The sequence below is a fragment of the Lithobates pipiens genome, unplaced genomic scaffold (assembly GCF_037356315.1).
Source record: "Lithobates pipiens isolate NorthernLeopardFrog02 unplaced genomic scaffold, aLitPip1_a1.2 Scaffold_28, whole genome shotgun sequence".
Lineage (NCBI taxonomy): Eukaryota > Metazoa > Chordata > Amphibia > Anura > Ranidae > Lithobates > Lithobates pipiens.
Window position 1 is genome coordinate 185,799,682 of NW_027507789.1, and position 19,149 is coordinate 185,818,830.

Here is a 19,149-nt window from a genome sequence, read left to right on the forward strand (position 1 = left end):
CCAGCATTGAAAAGCACTCTATGAAAGAGGCAGATGAATGAAAGGTCTGCCTTTTCCATTCATAGAGTGCTTTTTACTGCCAGAAGCTATAGCACAGCTTTTATCAATGAAGGAGTGGAGATGGAAAGGGCAAACATAGTCGGCACTCTCGATTAGTGCCTAAGAAATGGCATTGGAAAATTGCTGCTGCGGGGGGAATTTGGGGGGTGGGTGGCAAAGGACTGAAGATGTAAATAAAGAGAGAAGTCATCCCCATAAGGCACTTCTCATTCAGGGTGAGTACCGTTAGTTTGTGCTGATTTTTTTTTTTTTAAGTTTGGCTAAACTTAAAGTGTATCTATGGTCAAAATGTAAAATCATATATTAAATTACATATTATTTTCCAATTATTTCCAGCCTACCCCTATTACTATGAATGATTTTGAAGTTTAACTTACTCCCCAAAGTAAGCTTATATTGGATTGTCAAAAATAACTAGTGTTTGTATTGTTATTACATTGCTGATAATAAAAAATTAGAGTGTGTGCTGTGACCATAGATTCCTTTTTTTTTTACAAAAATGTTTATAAAAATCATATTTTATATAAACATTTTAGCTGTAGATGTCTTCATTTTTATTGTTTGCTGCCTATTTTTTTCAAGCTCTCCTTTTTTCTCCCTTCCTGCCAGTCCCACGATTAATGCCCCCCTCCCCCCTCCGCCTTTCCTGGTGTTTCCTTTGCCTTGTTTGGTCCTTTTGGAGCCCCCCTGGTCCATGTATGTTCCTGAGAGGGGACTACAATCTGACACGAGGGCCCTGCCTGAATATACACTGTGCCTCTGCTACTTCTCCAAGTGACAGCAGTTCCCAAGGCACAGACAATGTCCTTACACCATCCACATTTTCTCAATGACAGGGTATGTAATCACACTGGTACAATGCTTGATGGGACATGTAGTCCTGATGAGTGTGATCTAGGGATTGGTAATAATTTTAGGAGTGCGTGCTTTCTGACTGGAGTTTCGGGAAAGGAGCCACAGAAAGCCGGAGGATGCGGCAACAAAAAGAAAATAATCTAAGTGTTTACAAACTTTGCTGAACAAAATTAATTATTGTCCTGTGCTACAATAATGAATAACAACCTGTTGTGGTGATACAAAAACGAAACAAAACAGGCGTTTAGTGGTATTCTAATGGCGAGTACACACGAGCGGACTTTCCGTCAGAATAAACTCCGACAGTCTTCCCGTCGGAGTTCCGACGGAGTTCAGACTGAACGGACTTTGTTTCGAACGCGATGACGTACGACGGGACTAGAAAAGGAAGTTCAATAGCCAGTAGCCAATACTCGCCCTTGCGTCGTATTTCGTCCGTCAGACCAGCATACAGACAGTTTTCCCAATAGAATTTGATTCCGTTGAAAAGATTTGAAACATGTTCTATTTCTAGGTCCATCAGAATTTTGAAGAAAAAAGTCTGATGATGCCCACACACGATCAGAATATCCGACGGAATGATTCCGTCTGACCTTTTCTGCCGGAAAGTCGGTTGTGTATACGCGTCATGAAAGTACAAAGTGCCTAATGCATTGTCATGTCTTCCAACCTTCTGAGATGGGAAAGAGGGACACCATTTACCACTAAATATTTAGACCAGGGATCCTCAAACTACGGCCCTCCAGCTGTTGCGAAACTACACATCCCATGAGGCATTGTAAAACTCTGAGATTCACAGACATGACTAGGCATGATGGGAATTGTAGTTCTTGAACAACTGGAGGGCCATAGTTTGAAGACCCATGATTTAGACAATGAACTCACCCTTGCTACGCAGACCATGATCATTTAAAGCTGAAGAATGATCACTCTTTACAGTACGAGTTCACCTTTACATTAGCATTAATATAATATAACTAACAGAAAAAAGTAATTATATATTACAGTAATTAAGATGGCCAAAAGAGGAACCTTAATAATGAAGGACAGAGTGATTTGTTTCCAAATGAGGGACAGTTGGGTTATATTTGCTCTGCACTCTAGTGCTAGTGCACTCGGCAACCAGGACTCTCCTGTGTCTGTGAAATGGAGTGTAAAGACTTACCCACATACACACTAAAGAGGCTGACTTCAGTGAAAGTCTGCCTGATGCTCCTCACAGGGCCATGACACCATTAGCAGTGGAGCTTAGTGGATTTAGTCCCATGAGGTCACTTTCAGTAAGCTTTGCCTTATCTACCCACATGGAGTTCAGACTTTATAATACCTTTCTCAAATAAAGTAGGGAGGGAGGTAAGAAAGTGAATAACAAAATGCAACGTGGATGTTGTAAAAACGTAGAATATATATCTTACCCTCCTTTCTGTAGTAGAGAATCTCTAGCTTGCGCTCTTCAGATCCCAGTAGGGCTTGGGTGAGTTGCATAATGCTGCTGTGCGTGGTTTCAGGGCCCGTCAGGAAATCACAGGTACAAGGTCTCTGCATGACCTCCACCCGGGAAAAGCCAAACATATCACAGAACCCATCATTACAGTAGATGATAGCACAGTTGTCCATCTGAGCATTGGCAATCAGAAACTTGCGACCTGAAGGTAAAGAATAAAGAATTAGAATGTATTTATTGTATATTTAATGGTAAATGTAAAACATTGTTGTACCCAGACCTAAACAGTTTTAAAGAAAGTATATCTTGTGAGTTAATACCATTTTATATTTTTATAGTGTCAGTCCTTGTAGATATCAAAAGCTATGGAACCACCAATGGTGGTATTTTTTAAACAAATTGTGAAGCTACATGGGATTAAATTACTGGTCCTTATAATAATAGTAGAACAGACAAACGTAAAAGGGAGGCCGCAGCCATGGGATGGAGACAAGTATGCAAAGGTAGCAAAAAGAGTGAAAAGAATAAGTGCAGTATTTTTTTTTTATTTCCAAAGAATATTGATGTTCAAATAAAGTACAGTCTGTAACATTAGATAGTACATATGAATACATGGCTGAATCAAAGACATATGTAACAACGTTGTACTATGGTATCTGCGGTGATTTTGAAAATCAACATTGCAGGTTCACTAATATGAATAAGCGATTGTTTACAGAATATTGTCATAGGCAACCAACTTAAGCTAATACATTTTGGGAATGGCGAGTCTAAAACCCCTCTACAAAATTTGATCACCTCTACGGTTTTTATTTTTTGCTAAACAAATAAAAAAAGACCTAAAATTTTGAAAAAAAATGTTTTTTTTTTTTAGTTTCAGTTTCAAAAGTTTGTAAATAAGTAAGTTTTCTCCTTCACTGATGGGCACTGATGGGGCTACAGTGACGGGCACTGATAAGGCGGCACTGATGAGCTGTCACCAATGAAGTGGCACTAATGAGGTGGCATTGATGGGCACTGATATGTGGCACTGATAGGCGGCACTGATGGGCACTGATAGGTGGCACTGATGGGCGACACGGATGGACACTGATAGGTGGCACAAATTGGCACTGATAGCTGGCACAAATTGGCACTGATAGCTGGCACGGATTGGCATGGATAGGTGGCACAGATGGGCATGGTTGGGCACTGATAGTTGGCATGGATGGGCACTGATAGGTGGCACGGATGGGCACTGATAGGTGGCACGGATGGGCACTGATAAGCGACATTGTATTGCATTGTTTTGTACTGATGGATGCCAATCAGTGCCAAACAATTATTCATGCCAATCAGTGATGCCCATTGTGGGCACTGATTGGCATCCATTGTGGGCACTGACTGGCATCCCTGGTGGTCTAGGGTGGCATACCTTGTGCTGGGCATCCCTGGTGGTCTGGTGGCATCCCTGGTGGTCCAGTGTGGGCATCCTCGGGGGGCTGTGCTGATAATCGATCAGCACAGACCCCCCCTGTCAGAGGAGCAGCCGATCGGCTATCTTCTACTCGCGTCTGACCTTTCCGTTAAAACATCTGTACCAATTGTGGGCTAAAGCAAAGTATGAAAATACTGTAGGCCAGATTTTTAGCAGAAGGCTTTGGAAAAAGTACAATTTCCACAACAATTTGATCAATAGTGTTCTAAAACCAATATTATTTCTACATATGTTTATTAAAAGGCCAAGTCTGTAGCTGTGGCTGCAGCAAAGTTCATTTTTGTGCTGGTTTCTTTCCCATTCCTGTCTGGTTTATACCTCATATTATTATTTAGTACATTTACAGATCCCAGGAGGCAGTTTTCTAAACGGAATATAAAAAGTACTTTTTTTTAGCTCTTTTTGCTGCCACTAATAAAGAATATAACCTCTATTTCCTTTAAGTAAAAACATATAGAATATTACAATTTTTGGGAGTTTATTTAAAAGTGATCAACTTAAAAGCAACCTGTCTGAAAAGAAATATGGGGGCTACCATTGCTGACTTTGCAAGCTTTGGGACTGCCTTATTGTTTCTTCCTAACAAAACCCTTATCTGAAACAAATGCCCATTCATATCAGTTCCAGGACACCCAGTATGCTCATAAATCCAATCAGCATGCACTGAATAGTAAAGCAAGGATAAAAAATCAATTGCTTTGAGCCTGCACTGCAACTTCAGCAATAAATTCATGAACGGCAACTCCAATATTTTAGCCTTACAGATTCTCTTTAAAGTAAAATATACTGTATGTAAATATACAGTAGTGTGTACAGTGGTGTGAAAAAGTGTTTGCCCCCTTCCTCATTTCCTGTTCCTTTGCATGTTTGTCACACTTAAGTGTTTCGGAACATCAAACCAATTTAAACAATAGTCAAGGACAACACAAGTAAACACAAAATGCAATTTGTAAATGAAGGTGTTTATTATTAAAGGTGAAAAAAAATCCAAACCATCATGGCCCTGTGTGAAAAAGTGATTGCCCCTAAACCTAATAACTGGTTGGGCCACCCTTAGCAGCAACAACTGCAACCAAGCGTTTGCGATAACGTGCAATGAGGCTTTTACAGCGTCCTGGAGGAATTTTGGCCCACTCATCTTTGCAGAATTGTCCTAATTCAGTTACATTAGAGGGTTTTCGAGCATGAACGGCCTTTTTAAGGTCATACCACAACATCTCAATAGGATTCAGGTCAGGACTTTGGCTAGGCCACTCCAAAGTCTTCATTTTGTTTTTCTTCAGCCATTCGGTGGTGGACTTGCTGGTGTGTTTAGGATCATTGTCCTGCTGCAGAACCCAAGTTCGTTTCAGCTTGAGTACACGAACAGATGGTCGGACATTCTCCTTCAGGATCTCTTGGTAGACAGCAGAATTCATAGTTCCTTTTATCACGGCAAGTCTTCCAGGTCCTGAAGCAGCAAAACAGCCCCAGACCATCACACTACCACCACCATATTTTACTGTTGGTATAATGTTCTTTTTATGAAATGCAGTGTTCCTTCTACGCCAGATATACTTGGGCACACACCTTCCAAAGAGTTCCACTTTTGTCTCATCGGTCCACAGAATGTTGTCCCAAAAGTCTTGGGGATCATCAAGATGTGTTGTGGAGAAATTGAGACGAGCTTTGATGTTCTTTTTGCTCAGCAGTGGTTTTCTCCTTAGAACTCTGCCATGCAGGCCATTTTTGCCCAGACTTTTCCTGATGGTGGAGGCATGAACACTGACCTTAACTGAGGCAAGTGAGGCCTGCAGTTCCTTGGACGTTGTTGTGGGGTCTTTTGTGACCTCTTGGATGAGTCGTCGCTGCGCTCTTGGGGTAATTTTGGGCGGCCGGCCACTCCTGGGAAGGTTCACCACTGTTCCATGTCTTCGCCATTTGTGGATAATGGCTCTCACTGTGGTTCGCTGGATTCCCAAAGCTTTGGAAATGGCTTTATAACCCTTTCCAGACTGATAGATCTCAATTACTTTCTTTCTCAATTGTTCCTGAATTTCTTTGGGTCTCGGCATGATGTGTAGCTTTTAAGGATCTTCTGGTGGACCTTACTGTGTCAAGCAGCTCCTATTTAAGTGATGCCTTGATTGTGAACAGGTGTGGCAATAATCAGACCTGGGTGTGGCTAGAGAAATTGAACTCAGGTGTGGACAACCACAGTTATAGTATATTTTAATAAGGGGGGCAATCACTTTTTCACACAGGGCCATGATGGTTTGGATTTTTTTTCACCTTTAATAATAAACACCTTCATTTACAAATTGCATTTTGTGTTTACTTGTGTTGTCCTTGACTATTGTTTAAATTGGTTTGATGTTCCGAAACACTTAAGTGTGACAAAAATGCAAAGGAACAGGAAATGAGGAAGGGGGCAAACACTTTTTCACACCACTGTATGTGTCTTAAAAATCTTGTTTTTTTTTTTTCATTCAATTTTATTCTATTTATTTATTTTTTTAAAGATGCTACGTGTTTAAACTGTTTTTTATTTCTGTTTTTGCTTCATCTATATACATCGTGTACTTGCATGGGGTTCAGGCACACGCTGCAGGCACCTACGCGTGTGCCCTTGTGGCCAAAAGGCAAAGAGCAAGGTTACATAGTTTTGCCCACCTTGCTGGTCGGCAAGAGGTTAAAATATCTCTTCACTTAGGCTTTGTCAACTGTCCAGGGACTTAAAGTAGAACTAAGGTCAAAACGAAATATATATTTACACAGGGGCGGCACGACTTGCAGTGTGACTCACAGACGCGACCTGCACACGACTTCAGCGTGTATAGCCTGAAGTCGCCCCAAAAATAGTACAGGAATCTTTTTTCTAAGTCGGAGTGACTTGAGTCGCTCCTATTAGAACGGTTCCATAGTACAGAACAGAGCGCGACTTGTCAGGCGGCTAAGTCGCCTGGACAAGTCGCCCCTGTGTGAACCGAGCCTAAGAAGGATTTCATTTGGTATCCATTTGGTATCCAGTAGCAAGATTTCAGATTATGGTTGCCAGTCCTTACATCTGGACTTACTTTGGGGCATGATCTTTTAATGTGCTGTTAAGGATGGTGGCAGAGATACCGTGTGGCAAATTAAATTAAATCTAGTGTGGAATAGATGAAGTCCACCATATAATAATATGTGAAATTTGTCCAATGAAAGTATCTAAAAGGAGATCTAGACACAAATAAGGTGCCCTTCCAATATGATAAGGCCCTCCTGTAAGCCTCCTAGCTTAATAAAAGTTCAAGAAATCTGTTTGGTTTTTGTTGGGACAAAATATTAGCTTTCATAATTTTTTTTCAATTATTGTCCAGATGTTTTCTGGTCACAGAGTAAAGAAACATTTGAACAGCTCTGATGCTTCTCTCTGAAACAAATAAAGACTGAAGTTGTATACTAATCTGGGTTCAGGCCCACATTTCCTTTGTTTCTTCTCCCGGTGTCAAAGAAGTAAAGTGAGAGGATATGTTCACCCTTCATGAGGGCTAAAACAAATGCAAAGAATGTGTATGCCATCAATAACAAGGCGCAAGTAATAGAAAATATTAAATTAATGGGGGGGCTGGGGGGTGCCGGAAGCCTTGGACACTAGCTGGGCCAGATGGCGCTCCCTAGGGCAGAGGGTCACCCTGAGGCCCGTATGATAAGATTGTTCTACAAAAAACAACATGTGGTAAGAAGCCCAACACAGGTATCCAGCCTCCTAACGGGCTAAAAGAAATCTAAACTGTGTATCAAACTATATAAAGGTTGATAATAAAGAAGCCAATACCCAGCCCCAGTTTACAAGGGGTGGAGGGCTCACGATTTCAATGCATGTGTTTTGACATATATAAGTTATGTCCAGTTGAGTTCAATGCCAAATCTCTATTTTGTATCGTTAAAAAAATGTAATAAAAAACTAAATTAGTGGGAGGTATGAAAAACCGACAGAGGATTTAAGCCTTTCCCACACAGTTGGAAAACTCTACCACCACCACCAAAAGCATTTTCCCTGGTTAAATAAAAAAGCACAAATATCTTAGTTCACTTGTGTTCAATTTCTCTATACACTTCAATCAAACCTGAAAATGGAGCCTCAAAATGTATTGGGATTTTGCCTATGCCACACTGATTTTCCCACGGTATTTGCACAAGTATAGGTAGAGCCCCCATATCTGTGACTATGCTCTCAGGCTTGGTGAGGTTGCTCAGGAATCTAGCAGTGCATTGAGGTGACGAGTATGTCCCACAACCAGAAAGTGGTGGCTAGCTTGAGGAGAATTGTGGATAAAATGAGAAGATGGGGGCTAAATTTTGCCTTATGGCAGTCACCAAATGGCACGGTAATTGTGGAAATCCTGACTTGCTGCACCTGTCCACCATGGAACTGGAAATGTAAAAAAAGGGGCAAAAGGGCACTGCTAAATGTGATAACAGCTGCAAGAATTAGTGTAAAACCGTCTGAATGGGAAAACTTGAAATAAAAGATTCTTAATTTTTGTTCTTTATTAGGAAGCTGACAAACCATTAAACTAGTTTGCCTGACTTCTCCACGTTCCCAGAAATATTAAAATCCATGAATTAATACTGATTGGCTCGAGGCTTGGCGCCAAATGTCTATTTGGTGAAATCAGTTTAGGCACGAGAGGGTGTTCCAATATTTAAGGTAAAGTTTCATTTTTGGCTTATAAAAAATTAAAGTGTGCTGAAATTACAGCATGGTAATTAAACTTGCACAGCATGCTAATTAAATTATGACATCATGAGACAGGATAGTATTTCAGGAGACAGAGATAAATTACTAGCGTATATTTCTATAATTTTTGTGCATTTCTGGAAAAAAAGACTACATTGTTTCCTCTTGAGGTTGAACTAAAGGCTTCTTCAGTTTAGCTTGGCAGTGTAAACAATAGGCTGCACAGCACAATCAGTGTAAATGTCAAATATACTAGGTATTGTACTAGTTGTGTTTTACAAAAGCTTTTACAATTCATACCTTTGAGTTTTTTAGTTGTTCTTTCACCTTATGTAACTTTTTAGCTTTAGTTTTAGCAAGTCTTTTAGGGTCAGTTCACCCAGAACGTGGTGCAGGAAACCCAACTTATGTGCGCATGTCCCGCACCACATTCAAAATGCATTGCACTTGCAATCTGCAGCGGGTGTCAGTGTTAACTTAATGAAACCCCAAATGTAGGTTGCATACGCAGTGCGTTTGCCTGCATTGGATCGCATGGTACTACTGTAGGGTTACTATGGGGGTTATTTACTAAAGGAAGATCCACTTTGCACTGAAAGTGCACTTGGAGGTAAAGTCGCTGTAGATCGGAGGGGGACATGCAAGGAAAATAAAAAACAGCATTTAGCTTGCACATGATTGGATGATAAAATCAGCAGCGCTTCCCCTCATTTCAGATCTACCCCTTAGATTTAGAGGGACTGCACTTCCAAGTGCACTTGTAGTGCAAAGTGGATTTGCCTTTCGTAAATAACCCCCTAAGCCCTTGTACACACGGTCGGAGATTCTGAATGTGTCCTATCGGACCGTTTTGTCGGATATTCCGACTGTGTGTGGTCTGCATCGGACTGTTTCCGTCGGAATATCCGACGGACCAATTTTTCCAACTTGCCGGTAAAATTTTCCAACAAAATGCTCCGATCGGACATACTCCGATCATGTGTAGCCTACTCCGACGGACAAAGTGCCATGCATGCTCAGATCAAATTCCTAGACCAAAGCTACTGACTACTAGCCTGAATGTAGTCCCGCCGTAACGAAATAACGTCATCACGTTATGTACAATCAGATTTTCCGACAACTTAGTCCGACCGTGTGTATGCAACATCACTTCCGGACCTCTTCTGGAATTAATCCGTCAGAATTACTCAGACGGATTTGGTTGTCGGAATCTCCGACCGTGTGTACAAGGGCTAAGTGATGCATGCATTCAAATGGATGTGCTGAAATTACATTACAACCATATGCATGTGAATCGCACAGGAATACACTGTGGGGTTGATTTACTAAAGGAAACTCCACTCTGCACTACAAGTGCACTGCAAGTACACTTGGAAGTGCAGTCGCTGTAGATCTGAGGGGAAGATCTGAAATGAGGGGAAGCTCTGCTGATTTCATCATCCAATCATGTACAAGCAAAAATGCTGTCTTTTATTTTCCTTGCATGTCCTCCTCAAATCTACAGCGATTGCACTTCCAAGTTGTAGTGCAAAGTGGATTTGCCATTAGTAAATAACCCCCTGTGTGTTCCTGTGCGATTCATGTTGTAATGTTATAAAAATTGGTAAAAAAGTATTTTTATTTCCAAAGCCGTTTTTTCTGGAAAAATTGAAAAAAAAAAAAGTGTTAAATTATATATTTATTACATGGTATTCAATCTATTTAACATTAAGACCCTAATGAAAGATTTCTGAGACTTTATGTAAAGTCCTAAATTATTGCAAGTTGTCTCAGCTGAAGATAAGCAAATTATGGAATGCAATTTAAGTAACACTGTACATATAAATGCAGTTCTTAAAGGAGAAGTATGGGAATTTTTTTTTTTATCCCATGTACATACTTACCTAGATAGATGCAGCATCGGTCCGATGCTGCATCTGTCCCCTGACGCCTGTCCCCTGTCCCCGAGCCACCGAACACCACAGATGGCTTGCTTCCCTCACCTCCCCAAGCAGAGAGCTGTTGCATGTTAGTCAGCAGCTCTCCTGCTCTGTTCCTCCACTCTCATTGGAGTGCTGTGCTGTGGATGGATGGGGAGCGGCCGTCTCAGCCTCTCAGCGGCTCGACTTCTCCTTTAAACAAGAGAAATATGCATTTCTGCCACTAGGGGGAAAAGGCTCCAGTCCAGTTTGCTTGTGGGCTCAGTCTTGTACCTCCTACAGTTCTGTAATTGTTGGGATACAGTAGATCAGGGGTGCCTAACCTTTTTAAGAGCGAGGGCCACTTAAGAAACTTGGTAACCAGTCACGGGCCACAGTAATGATTTTTTAGAGGATCGGAGGCAGGCGGGACAACATGTAAACGGACAAAAGTCTGTTTGCATCTGCCGCTCTGAAGAAGTGAATTGAGGGTCCGATTGAGTAGGGCCGATCATGTGAAAATGGCTTAAGACTTTCCTACTGTGCTGCGGTTTACCCACACCGCGGGTGCAGCGTAGTGCACCTGTGTCTATCCTGCAGGTTAACCAAACTTTGCCATAGACTCGGCTTATGGGGCTCTGCAGCCGCTTCTACCACCAGCTTCATTTACAACACCGATGCTGTGGTATGATGGGTCGGCAACCTGCGATCTGGGCTTGCTAACCTGCCATTCCAGAGCAGGAGGTCGCGGGCCACATCAGAGGGCTCCGGGGGCCACATGTGACCCCCGGGCCACTGGTTGGCAACCCCTTCAGTAGATGATAGTTTCTGTCCTTTCAGGCCTTAATTAACAGGTAAAAGTGTAAAATTTCTTTTTTTTTCTGAAAATAAAAACAGAATTTTTTTTTTCTCATTGCTTCAAAATATTCAGAATTTTACTTCATATTTCATAAGGATTCATATTTCTTTCCAACCAGTTCTGAGATTTACACAGCCCTACCCCAAAGCATAGCCACACAGTAGGGATGAGCCGAACACCCCTGGTTCGGTTCGCACTAGAACCTTCGAACGGACCGAAAATTCGTAAGAACTTTAGAACCCTATTAAAATCTATGGGACTCGAACGTTCGAAATCAAAAGTGCTAATTTTAAAGGCTAATATGCAAGATATGCAACAGACAACACCAGCAATAAGGGGTATCTTCAGGTGTATACTGTGCTGGAGGCACACAACACCCACTTTAACTCCTGCAGATGCCTATATTAGAGAACAGCAGCAATAAAGGGTAGATACAGGTGTATACTGTGCTGGAGGCACACAAGACCCACTAACTCCTGTAGATGCCTGTATTAGAGAACACCAGCAATAAAGGGTAGATACAGGTGTATACTGTGCTGGAGGCACACAACACCCACTTTAACTCTTGCTACATAAGTTGTACTTGTTTATCTGCAGCTCTCTCTCCCCAAAAGTCCCCTAAACACAAAACCAAAAATATATTGCATCTTACCTATCATTAGATGTGGTGCCTGCATTCATTTTCTTTTTTAGGTTTTTTTTTCCCCTCTGTTTTGCCCTGGTGATTTGATCATTAACACACCCCCTATATACAGTAGCCCCTAATTCTTTGTAAATATTTTTAAAATACACCTATGAATTTAAATATCTAAAAGTACAGTGCCTTGAAAAAGTATTCATAACCCTTGAAATTTTCTACATTTTGTGATGTTACAACCAAAAACGTAATTGTATTTTATTGGGATTTTATGTGATAGACCAACACAAAGTGGCACATAATTGTGAAGTGGAAGGAAAATGATAAATGGCTTTCAATATTTTTTACAAATAAATATGTGAAAAGTGTGGGGGGCATTTGTATCCCCCCCCCCCCCGAGTCAATACTTTGTAGAACCGCCTTTCACTGCAATTACAGCTGCAAGCCTTTTTGGGGATGTCTCTACCAGCTTTGTACATCTAGAAGTTTTTGCCCATTCTGCTTTGCAAAATATCTCAAGCTTTGTCAGATTGGATGGAGAGCCTCTGTGAACAGCAATTTTCACGTCTTGCCACAGATTCTCACCTCGATTTAGGTCTGAACTTTGACTGGACTATTCTAACACATGAATATGCTTTGATTTAAACCATTCCATTATAGATCTGGCTGTATCAAAATTGAAGTACCCCATGCTGCTAGGTGAATAATATCTAAATAATAAGTAAAGGCGATAAGCAAAATTAAGTGTGCAACTGCTGCTGAATCGGAAGTGTTCACAATACACGTAATAACAATAAACAAAAAAATGATCAGTGCAATTCCTCAATTATCAATTAAATATAAAGTGCCGAGTGTGCATAAATCCAAAAACAAACATCCAATTGTCGCTGAATAAAGTGACAAATGAAATTCCTAAATATCTCAATAAATAAAGTGCACAATAAAAAATCAATTGCACAGTGAATGAATGAATGAATGAAATACTTGTATAGCGCACAATGCGAACTGAATCGCCTCTGGGCGCTGTGGCGAGCTTTGATCATCTGCTAAAAGAGGAAGGTCTTGAGTTTTTTCCTAAAAGCCAGGTGATTTTCTTCCAGGCGGATGTTGATTGGTAGAGCATTCCATAGCCGAGGCCCTTGGACAGCGAATCTCCGATCCCCCTTGGATTTATACCGGGCTTTGGGCACGAGGAGGAGGTTTTTGTTGGCTGATCGAAGACTGCGGTTTGGTGTGTAATGATTTATTTTCTCCATTAGGTATTGCGGAGCTTCTCTATGCACGCATTTGTGGGTGAGGCAAAGGGTCTTGAACGTGATCCGATTTTTTACGGTTAGCCAATGTAAGCTCCTCAGTGAAGGAGAAATGGATTCCCAGGGTCTTTTTCCTGTTATCAGCCTTGCCGCCGTGTTTTGGATCAGTTGTAATCGCGCAAGTTGATATTGTGGTAATCCTATGTAAAGCGAGTTTGCGTAGTCCACTCGTGAATTAATGATTGTTCCAACTACCACTGCTTTGTCATTCTTTGGGATAAAAGGGATGAGTCTGCGAAGCATGCGCAGCAGATGGTGAGATCGACTGACTACAGATCCTATTTGCGCATCCATTGACATTTGTGCGTCTAAAATAACCCCGAGACTCTTCGCTTTGGTCTTTGGGGAGATAGTCTGCCCAAAGACGGTTGGTGGAGACCAGGAGGTTTTGGTTGCGGTCTTATGATTTGGGTGTAAGATAAGAAGCTCTGTCTTTGATTGGTTCAGCTGGAGGGAGTTGGTGGTCATCCAGTCCTCTATTGATTTGAGGCAGTTTTCAAGTTGTTGTTGGTGATCTTTTTTTCCATTGATCCGGAAATAAAGTTGCGTGTCGTCAGCGTAAGAGTGGAAGCAGAGATCTGAGCATCTGATGATTTGAAGGAGTGGGCGAATGTAAATGTTGAAGAGAACGGGTGACAGTGTAAAATCAATAACTTCAAAAGGACCATCCAAGTGTCCAAGTGTCAGTGAAAAAATCTCTCTCTCACTCTCTCTCTCTCTCTCTCTCTCTCTCTCTCTCTCTCTCTATATATATATATATATATATATATATATATATATATACACAACAACAACAATTGGATGTTTGTTTTTGGATTTATGCACACTCGTTCTCCTGCTGGAAGGTGAACCTCCACCCAAGTCTTAAGTCTTTTGCAGACTTAACAGGTTTTCTTCTAAGATTGCCCTGTATTTGGCTCCATCCATCTTCCCATCAACTCTGACCAGCTTCCCTGTCCGTGCTGAAGAAGAGCATCCCCACAACATGATGCTGCCACCACCATGTTTCACAGTGGGGATGGTGTGTTCAGGGTGATGTGCAATGTTAGTTTTCCGCCACACATAGCGTTTTGCTTTTAAGCTAAAAAGTTCTATTTTGGTCTTTACTGACCAGAGCACCTTCTTCCACATGGCTTCTCGCAAACTGTAAATGGGACTTCTTATAGCTTTCTTTCAACAATGGCTTTCTTCTTGACACTCTTCCATAAAGGTCAGATTTGTGGAGAGCACAACTAATAGTTGTCCTGTGGACAGATTCTCCAACCTGAGCTGTGGATCTCTGCAGCTCCTCCAGAGTTACCATGAGTTACCACCTCTTGGCTGCTTTTCTGATTGATGCTCTCCTTGTCTGGCCTGTTAGTTTAGGTGGACGGCCATGTCTTAGTAGGTTTGCAGTTGTGCCATACTCTTTGCATTTTCGGATGGTGGACTGAACAGAGCAGAGAAATGTTCAAAGCTTGGGATACTTTTTTTTTTATAACCTAACCCTGCTTTAAACAACTTAATTCCTGACCTGTCTGGTGTATTCCTTGGCCTGCATGATGATTTTTGTTCACTAAGGTTCTTTAAAAACCTCTGAGGGCTTCACAGAACAGCAGTATACTCAGATGAGGGCTGTCTTTAATATTTTCACGCTCACCCATTGGTTGCTAGAGGTTATGAATATCCTTACTGCTCATTGATTGGTTGCTAGAGACTACTGCACATCATTTTCACATGCTGATTGGTTCCTAGAGGTTACTGCACATCATTATTGCTCATCCATTGGTTGCTAGTGGTTACTGCAAATCCTTACTGCTCCCACTCACTGATTGGTTGCTAGAAGTTACTGCACACCATTACCACTCAGGGATTGGTTCCTAGAGGTTAATGCACATTATTACTGCTCACCCATTGGTTGCCAGAGGTTACTGCAAATCATTACTCCCTCATTGGTTGCTAGAGGTTACTGCACATCATTAACACTCACTGATTGGTTGCTAGAGGTTACTGAACATAATTACTGCTTACCCATTGGTCGTTAGAGGTTAGTGCACATCATTACAGCTCACTGATTGGTTGCTAGAGGTTACTGCACATAATACTGCTGACTGGTTGCTAGAGGTTACTGCTCATCATTACCACTCACTGATTGGTTGCTATAGGTTACTACACAAAATTACCACTCACTGATTAGTTGTTGGAGATTACTGCACATAATTACTGCTCACTGATTGATTGCTAGATAGATTATGCTACAAACTCACACAGCAGCACTTGCCAGGATAGAAGTGTTGTCTTGCATTGCAGCAGAATTTAACATGTGGCAGAAAATATGAGGTTAATGGAGCTGACCAGGGTTACATTAAAAACAGTACTGTCAAAGAGCATAGCAAGCAGAGAGGCAGAGATAAGTGACTTTAGCCACTAATGCAGTGAAAGTTCAACTCAGCAGAGCAAACTAGCAAATTCAGATTGCTTGACACAAAACATACCAGCTGTCTGCTTCTCAATGCCGACTAGTGTATGTACAGGCATTCCTAGTAATGTTAATAGCAAGAAAACGTCAGATTAGCCAAGCACTTGTTCTAATCCACATTGTAACTTTTGCACCCCCTGCTTTTCTTTTCTTTGCTGCCTAAGGCTTCATGTACACGGGGCGTGGTTTAACCTCTCCTGGGCGATTTAACATGACAGCTAGAAAGCAATGTCTAAAAACGTCCGTTTAGCTGCACTTACATGCCACATTTTGCCCCGTTTGCGTCTAGAAGCGAGTAAAAAAAAAAAAAATATTATATATATATATATATATATATATATATATATATATATATATATATATATATATATATATATTTTTTTTTTTTTTGTTAACCACTTCAGCCCCGGAAGAATTTACCCCTTTCCTGACCAGAGCACTTTTTTGCGATTCGGCACTGTGTCGCTTCAACTGATAATTGCGCAGTTGTGTGACGTGGCTCCCAAACAAAATTGATGGCCTTTTTTTCCCCACAAATAGAGCTTTCTTTTGGTGGTATTTGATCACCCCTGCGGTTTTTATTTTTTGCGATATAAACGAAAAAATAGCGTCAATTTTGAAAAAAATGCATTATTTTTTACTTTTTGCTATAATAAATATCCCCAAAAAAATATAAAAAAAATTTTTTCCCCTCAGTTTAGGCCGATACGTATTCTTATACATATTTTTGGTAAAAAAAAAACGCAATAAGCGTTTATTGATTGGTTTGCGCAAAAGTTAGAGCCCTTTCACACTGCCAAGCCCATGTCGGTGGTAAAACGGCGCTATTTTTAGCGGCATTTTACAGTCGGATTTGCAGCGCATTTCGGCCGCTAGCAGGGTGCTTTTACCCCCGCTAGCGGCCGAGAAAGAGTTAAAACCGTCTGCAATACGCCGCAATAGCGGCGTCTTGCCGGCGGTAATGCAGCGTTGATCCATTGATTTCAATGGGGAGCAGCTGTGGAGGAGCGGTAAACACACCGCTGCTTCACCACTCCAAAGAAGCTGCTGGCAGGACTTTTCCTGATGTCCTGCCAGCGCACCGCTCCTCCTGCAAAACTCCCTCGGTGTGAAAGGGCTCTTATAGCATCTACAAAATAGGGGATAGTTTTATGGCATTTGTACTGATATTTTTTTTTTACTACATAGTTACATAGTTAGTCAGGTTGAAAAAAGACACAAGTCCATCCAGTTCAACCACACTATACCCACAGTTGATCCAGAGGAAGGCAAAAAAAAAACAGCAGAGCATGATCCAATTTGCTAAAGCAGGGGAAAAAATTCCTTCCTGATCCCCCGAGAGGCAATCAGATTTTCCCCGGATCAACTTTACCTATAAATTTTAGTACCCAGTTATATTATGTACACTTAGAAAATAATCCAGGCCTTTCTTAAAGCAATCCACTGAGCTGGCCAGAACCACCTCTGCAGGGAGTCTATTCCACATTTTCACAGCTATTACTGTGACGAAACCTTTCCTTTACTAGTAATGGTAGCGATCAGCGATTTTTATTATGGCGGACACAAATTTTTGGGACCATTGGCATTAATACAGCGATCAATGCTAAAAAATTGCAATGATTACTGTAAAAATGTCACTGGCAGTGAAGGGGTTAACAGCTAGGTGGCACTGTATGGGTTAAGTGTGTCCTAGGGAGTGATTCTAACTGTGGGGGGAGGAGGGGCTGTATGTGACACGTCACTGATTAGCACTCCCGATTACAGGGAGAGCTGATCAGTGACAGTGTCACTAGTCAGAATGGAGAGATGCTTGTTTACATTAGCATCCCCCGTTCTGCATCTTTACAGATGTATGTTTCCATGTTAGGCTTGTTGTACATGGAATGTTTTTACAACCTCTCCTGAACGATTTACTTGACAGATAGTAACCCACGTTTAAAATGTCAGTTTTGCCACGTTTACATGCCGCGTTCTGCCGGGTTTGCGTTTAGAAGCATTTGAAAAAAAAAAAATAATTATTATTTTTTCAAAATAGCCAAAAATGAAAAACGACTCTAAATGAAACACAGCTAAATGCGAGTTACCATGTTTAGAAGCGTTTGGCGATTAAAATGGCTCTAAACTCAGCGTCTGAATTCATTTCTTTGCTTTCCAAAAAAGACCTCTAAACTCAACTGCCTAGAAACGACTATAAATGACCTTGTGTACATGTACTAATAAGATAACATAGAGGTGGGTTGAGGAGCTGTTGAAAAAAATGCCCAACTGCTCCTAAACGCCCGTTTAGCAGCAGCAGTGTACATGAGGCCTAAAGGCACATCATTTTGCCCATTTCTTGTAAGCCCTCAAATGCCATGGAGGTGTCATTACTGTAGTTTGATAAAACAAAAAAAAAAAACCTCACACCTCTGTTCTATTGCAAATTTTATCTAGGACAATAAAAAGACATGTTCCAAAGGATGCTTTCACTGCACCAAAATGCACATGATGGCATAGAGTCGTGAATGGGTTGTTCCACAAACCTTGTAAAAACTGATTTTAAACTATAACAGCTGTTAGTATATTTTCAGGAAAAAAGCTAAAAAAACAAGACTTTCCTGTAAGCAGCAAGATAAATCCTAGGTGACCTGAGACAGACACAATGTACTCTCCAGTTACTGTACATTCATATATATTGCATATACTGTGCGGGATTAAAACAATCCAGATTAGATAAATACAGTTGTGCAATGATGATACATAATATCATGTCCAAAATGCGTAGAAAAACATTTAAGCTTTGCAGTGCTGAACCTACAGGGGAAAATACACACAAATCCCTCTTATATGGTTTTGCATTGGACAAGCATGTAAATATATTCATACTCTTTTGTTGAGGATATTTTCTACATCACCCAAACGAAAGACTGCTGGGTCCCCAGGCTCTAGGGCCAGTGGGGTGAGGAGTTATTTGTGCACAGCATAACCCAATGTAAACGGTAGTTTGCCTATCAAGGCAGCATTTATGTTGCTTGCTGTGTATCTTTTCAGCACCTAAAGACTGTAGGTCACTAGGGATGGACGAACGGTTCGGTCCAAGCATAAGTTCGGGCCAAACTTTGGTTGTTTGGACATTCGACTAACAATATGCGGTGTTCGTGGCAAATTCAAAAGCCGCGGAACCCTGTTAAAGTCTATGGGACACTAACATGAAAAACCAAAAGTGCTAATTTTAAAGGCTTATATGCAAAGTTATTATCATAAAAAGTGTTTGGGGACCCGGGTCCTGCCCCAGGGGACATGTATCAATGCAAAAAAAGTTTTAAAAATGGCTGTTTTTTCGGGAGCACTGATTTTAATAATGCTTAAAGTGAAACAATAAAAGTGAAATATTCCTTTAAATTTCATACCTGTGGGGTGTCTATAGTATGCCTCTAAAGTGACACAGTTTTCCACTGTTTAGA

General features: G+C 41.1%; 1 protein-coding gene across 2 annotated transcripts in view; it reads right to left on the reverse strand.

Annotated features, from left to right (window-relative positions):
• KCNH6 (potassium voltage-gated channel subfamily H member 6) overlaps positions 1–19,149 on the reverse strand; it is a 329,313-nt gene that overhangs the window by 211,916 nt on the left and 98,248 nt on the right. For both annotated transcript variants that reach the window (XM_077460119.1, XM_077460118.1), the window contains exon 2: positions 2,331–2,561. In XM_077460119.1, coding sequence (XP_077316245.1) covers positions 2,331–2,561 — 231 coding nt within the window. The remainder of the gene's footprint in view (positions 1–2,330; positions 2,562–19,149) is intronic.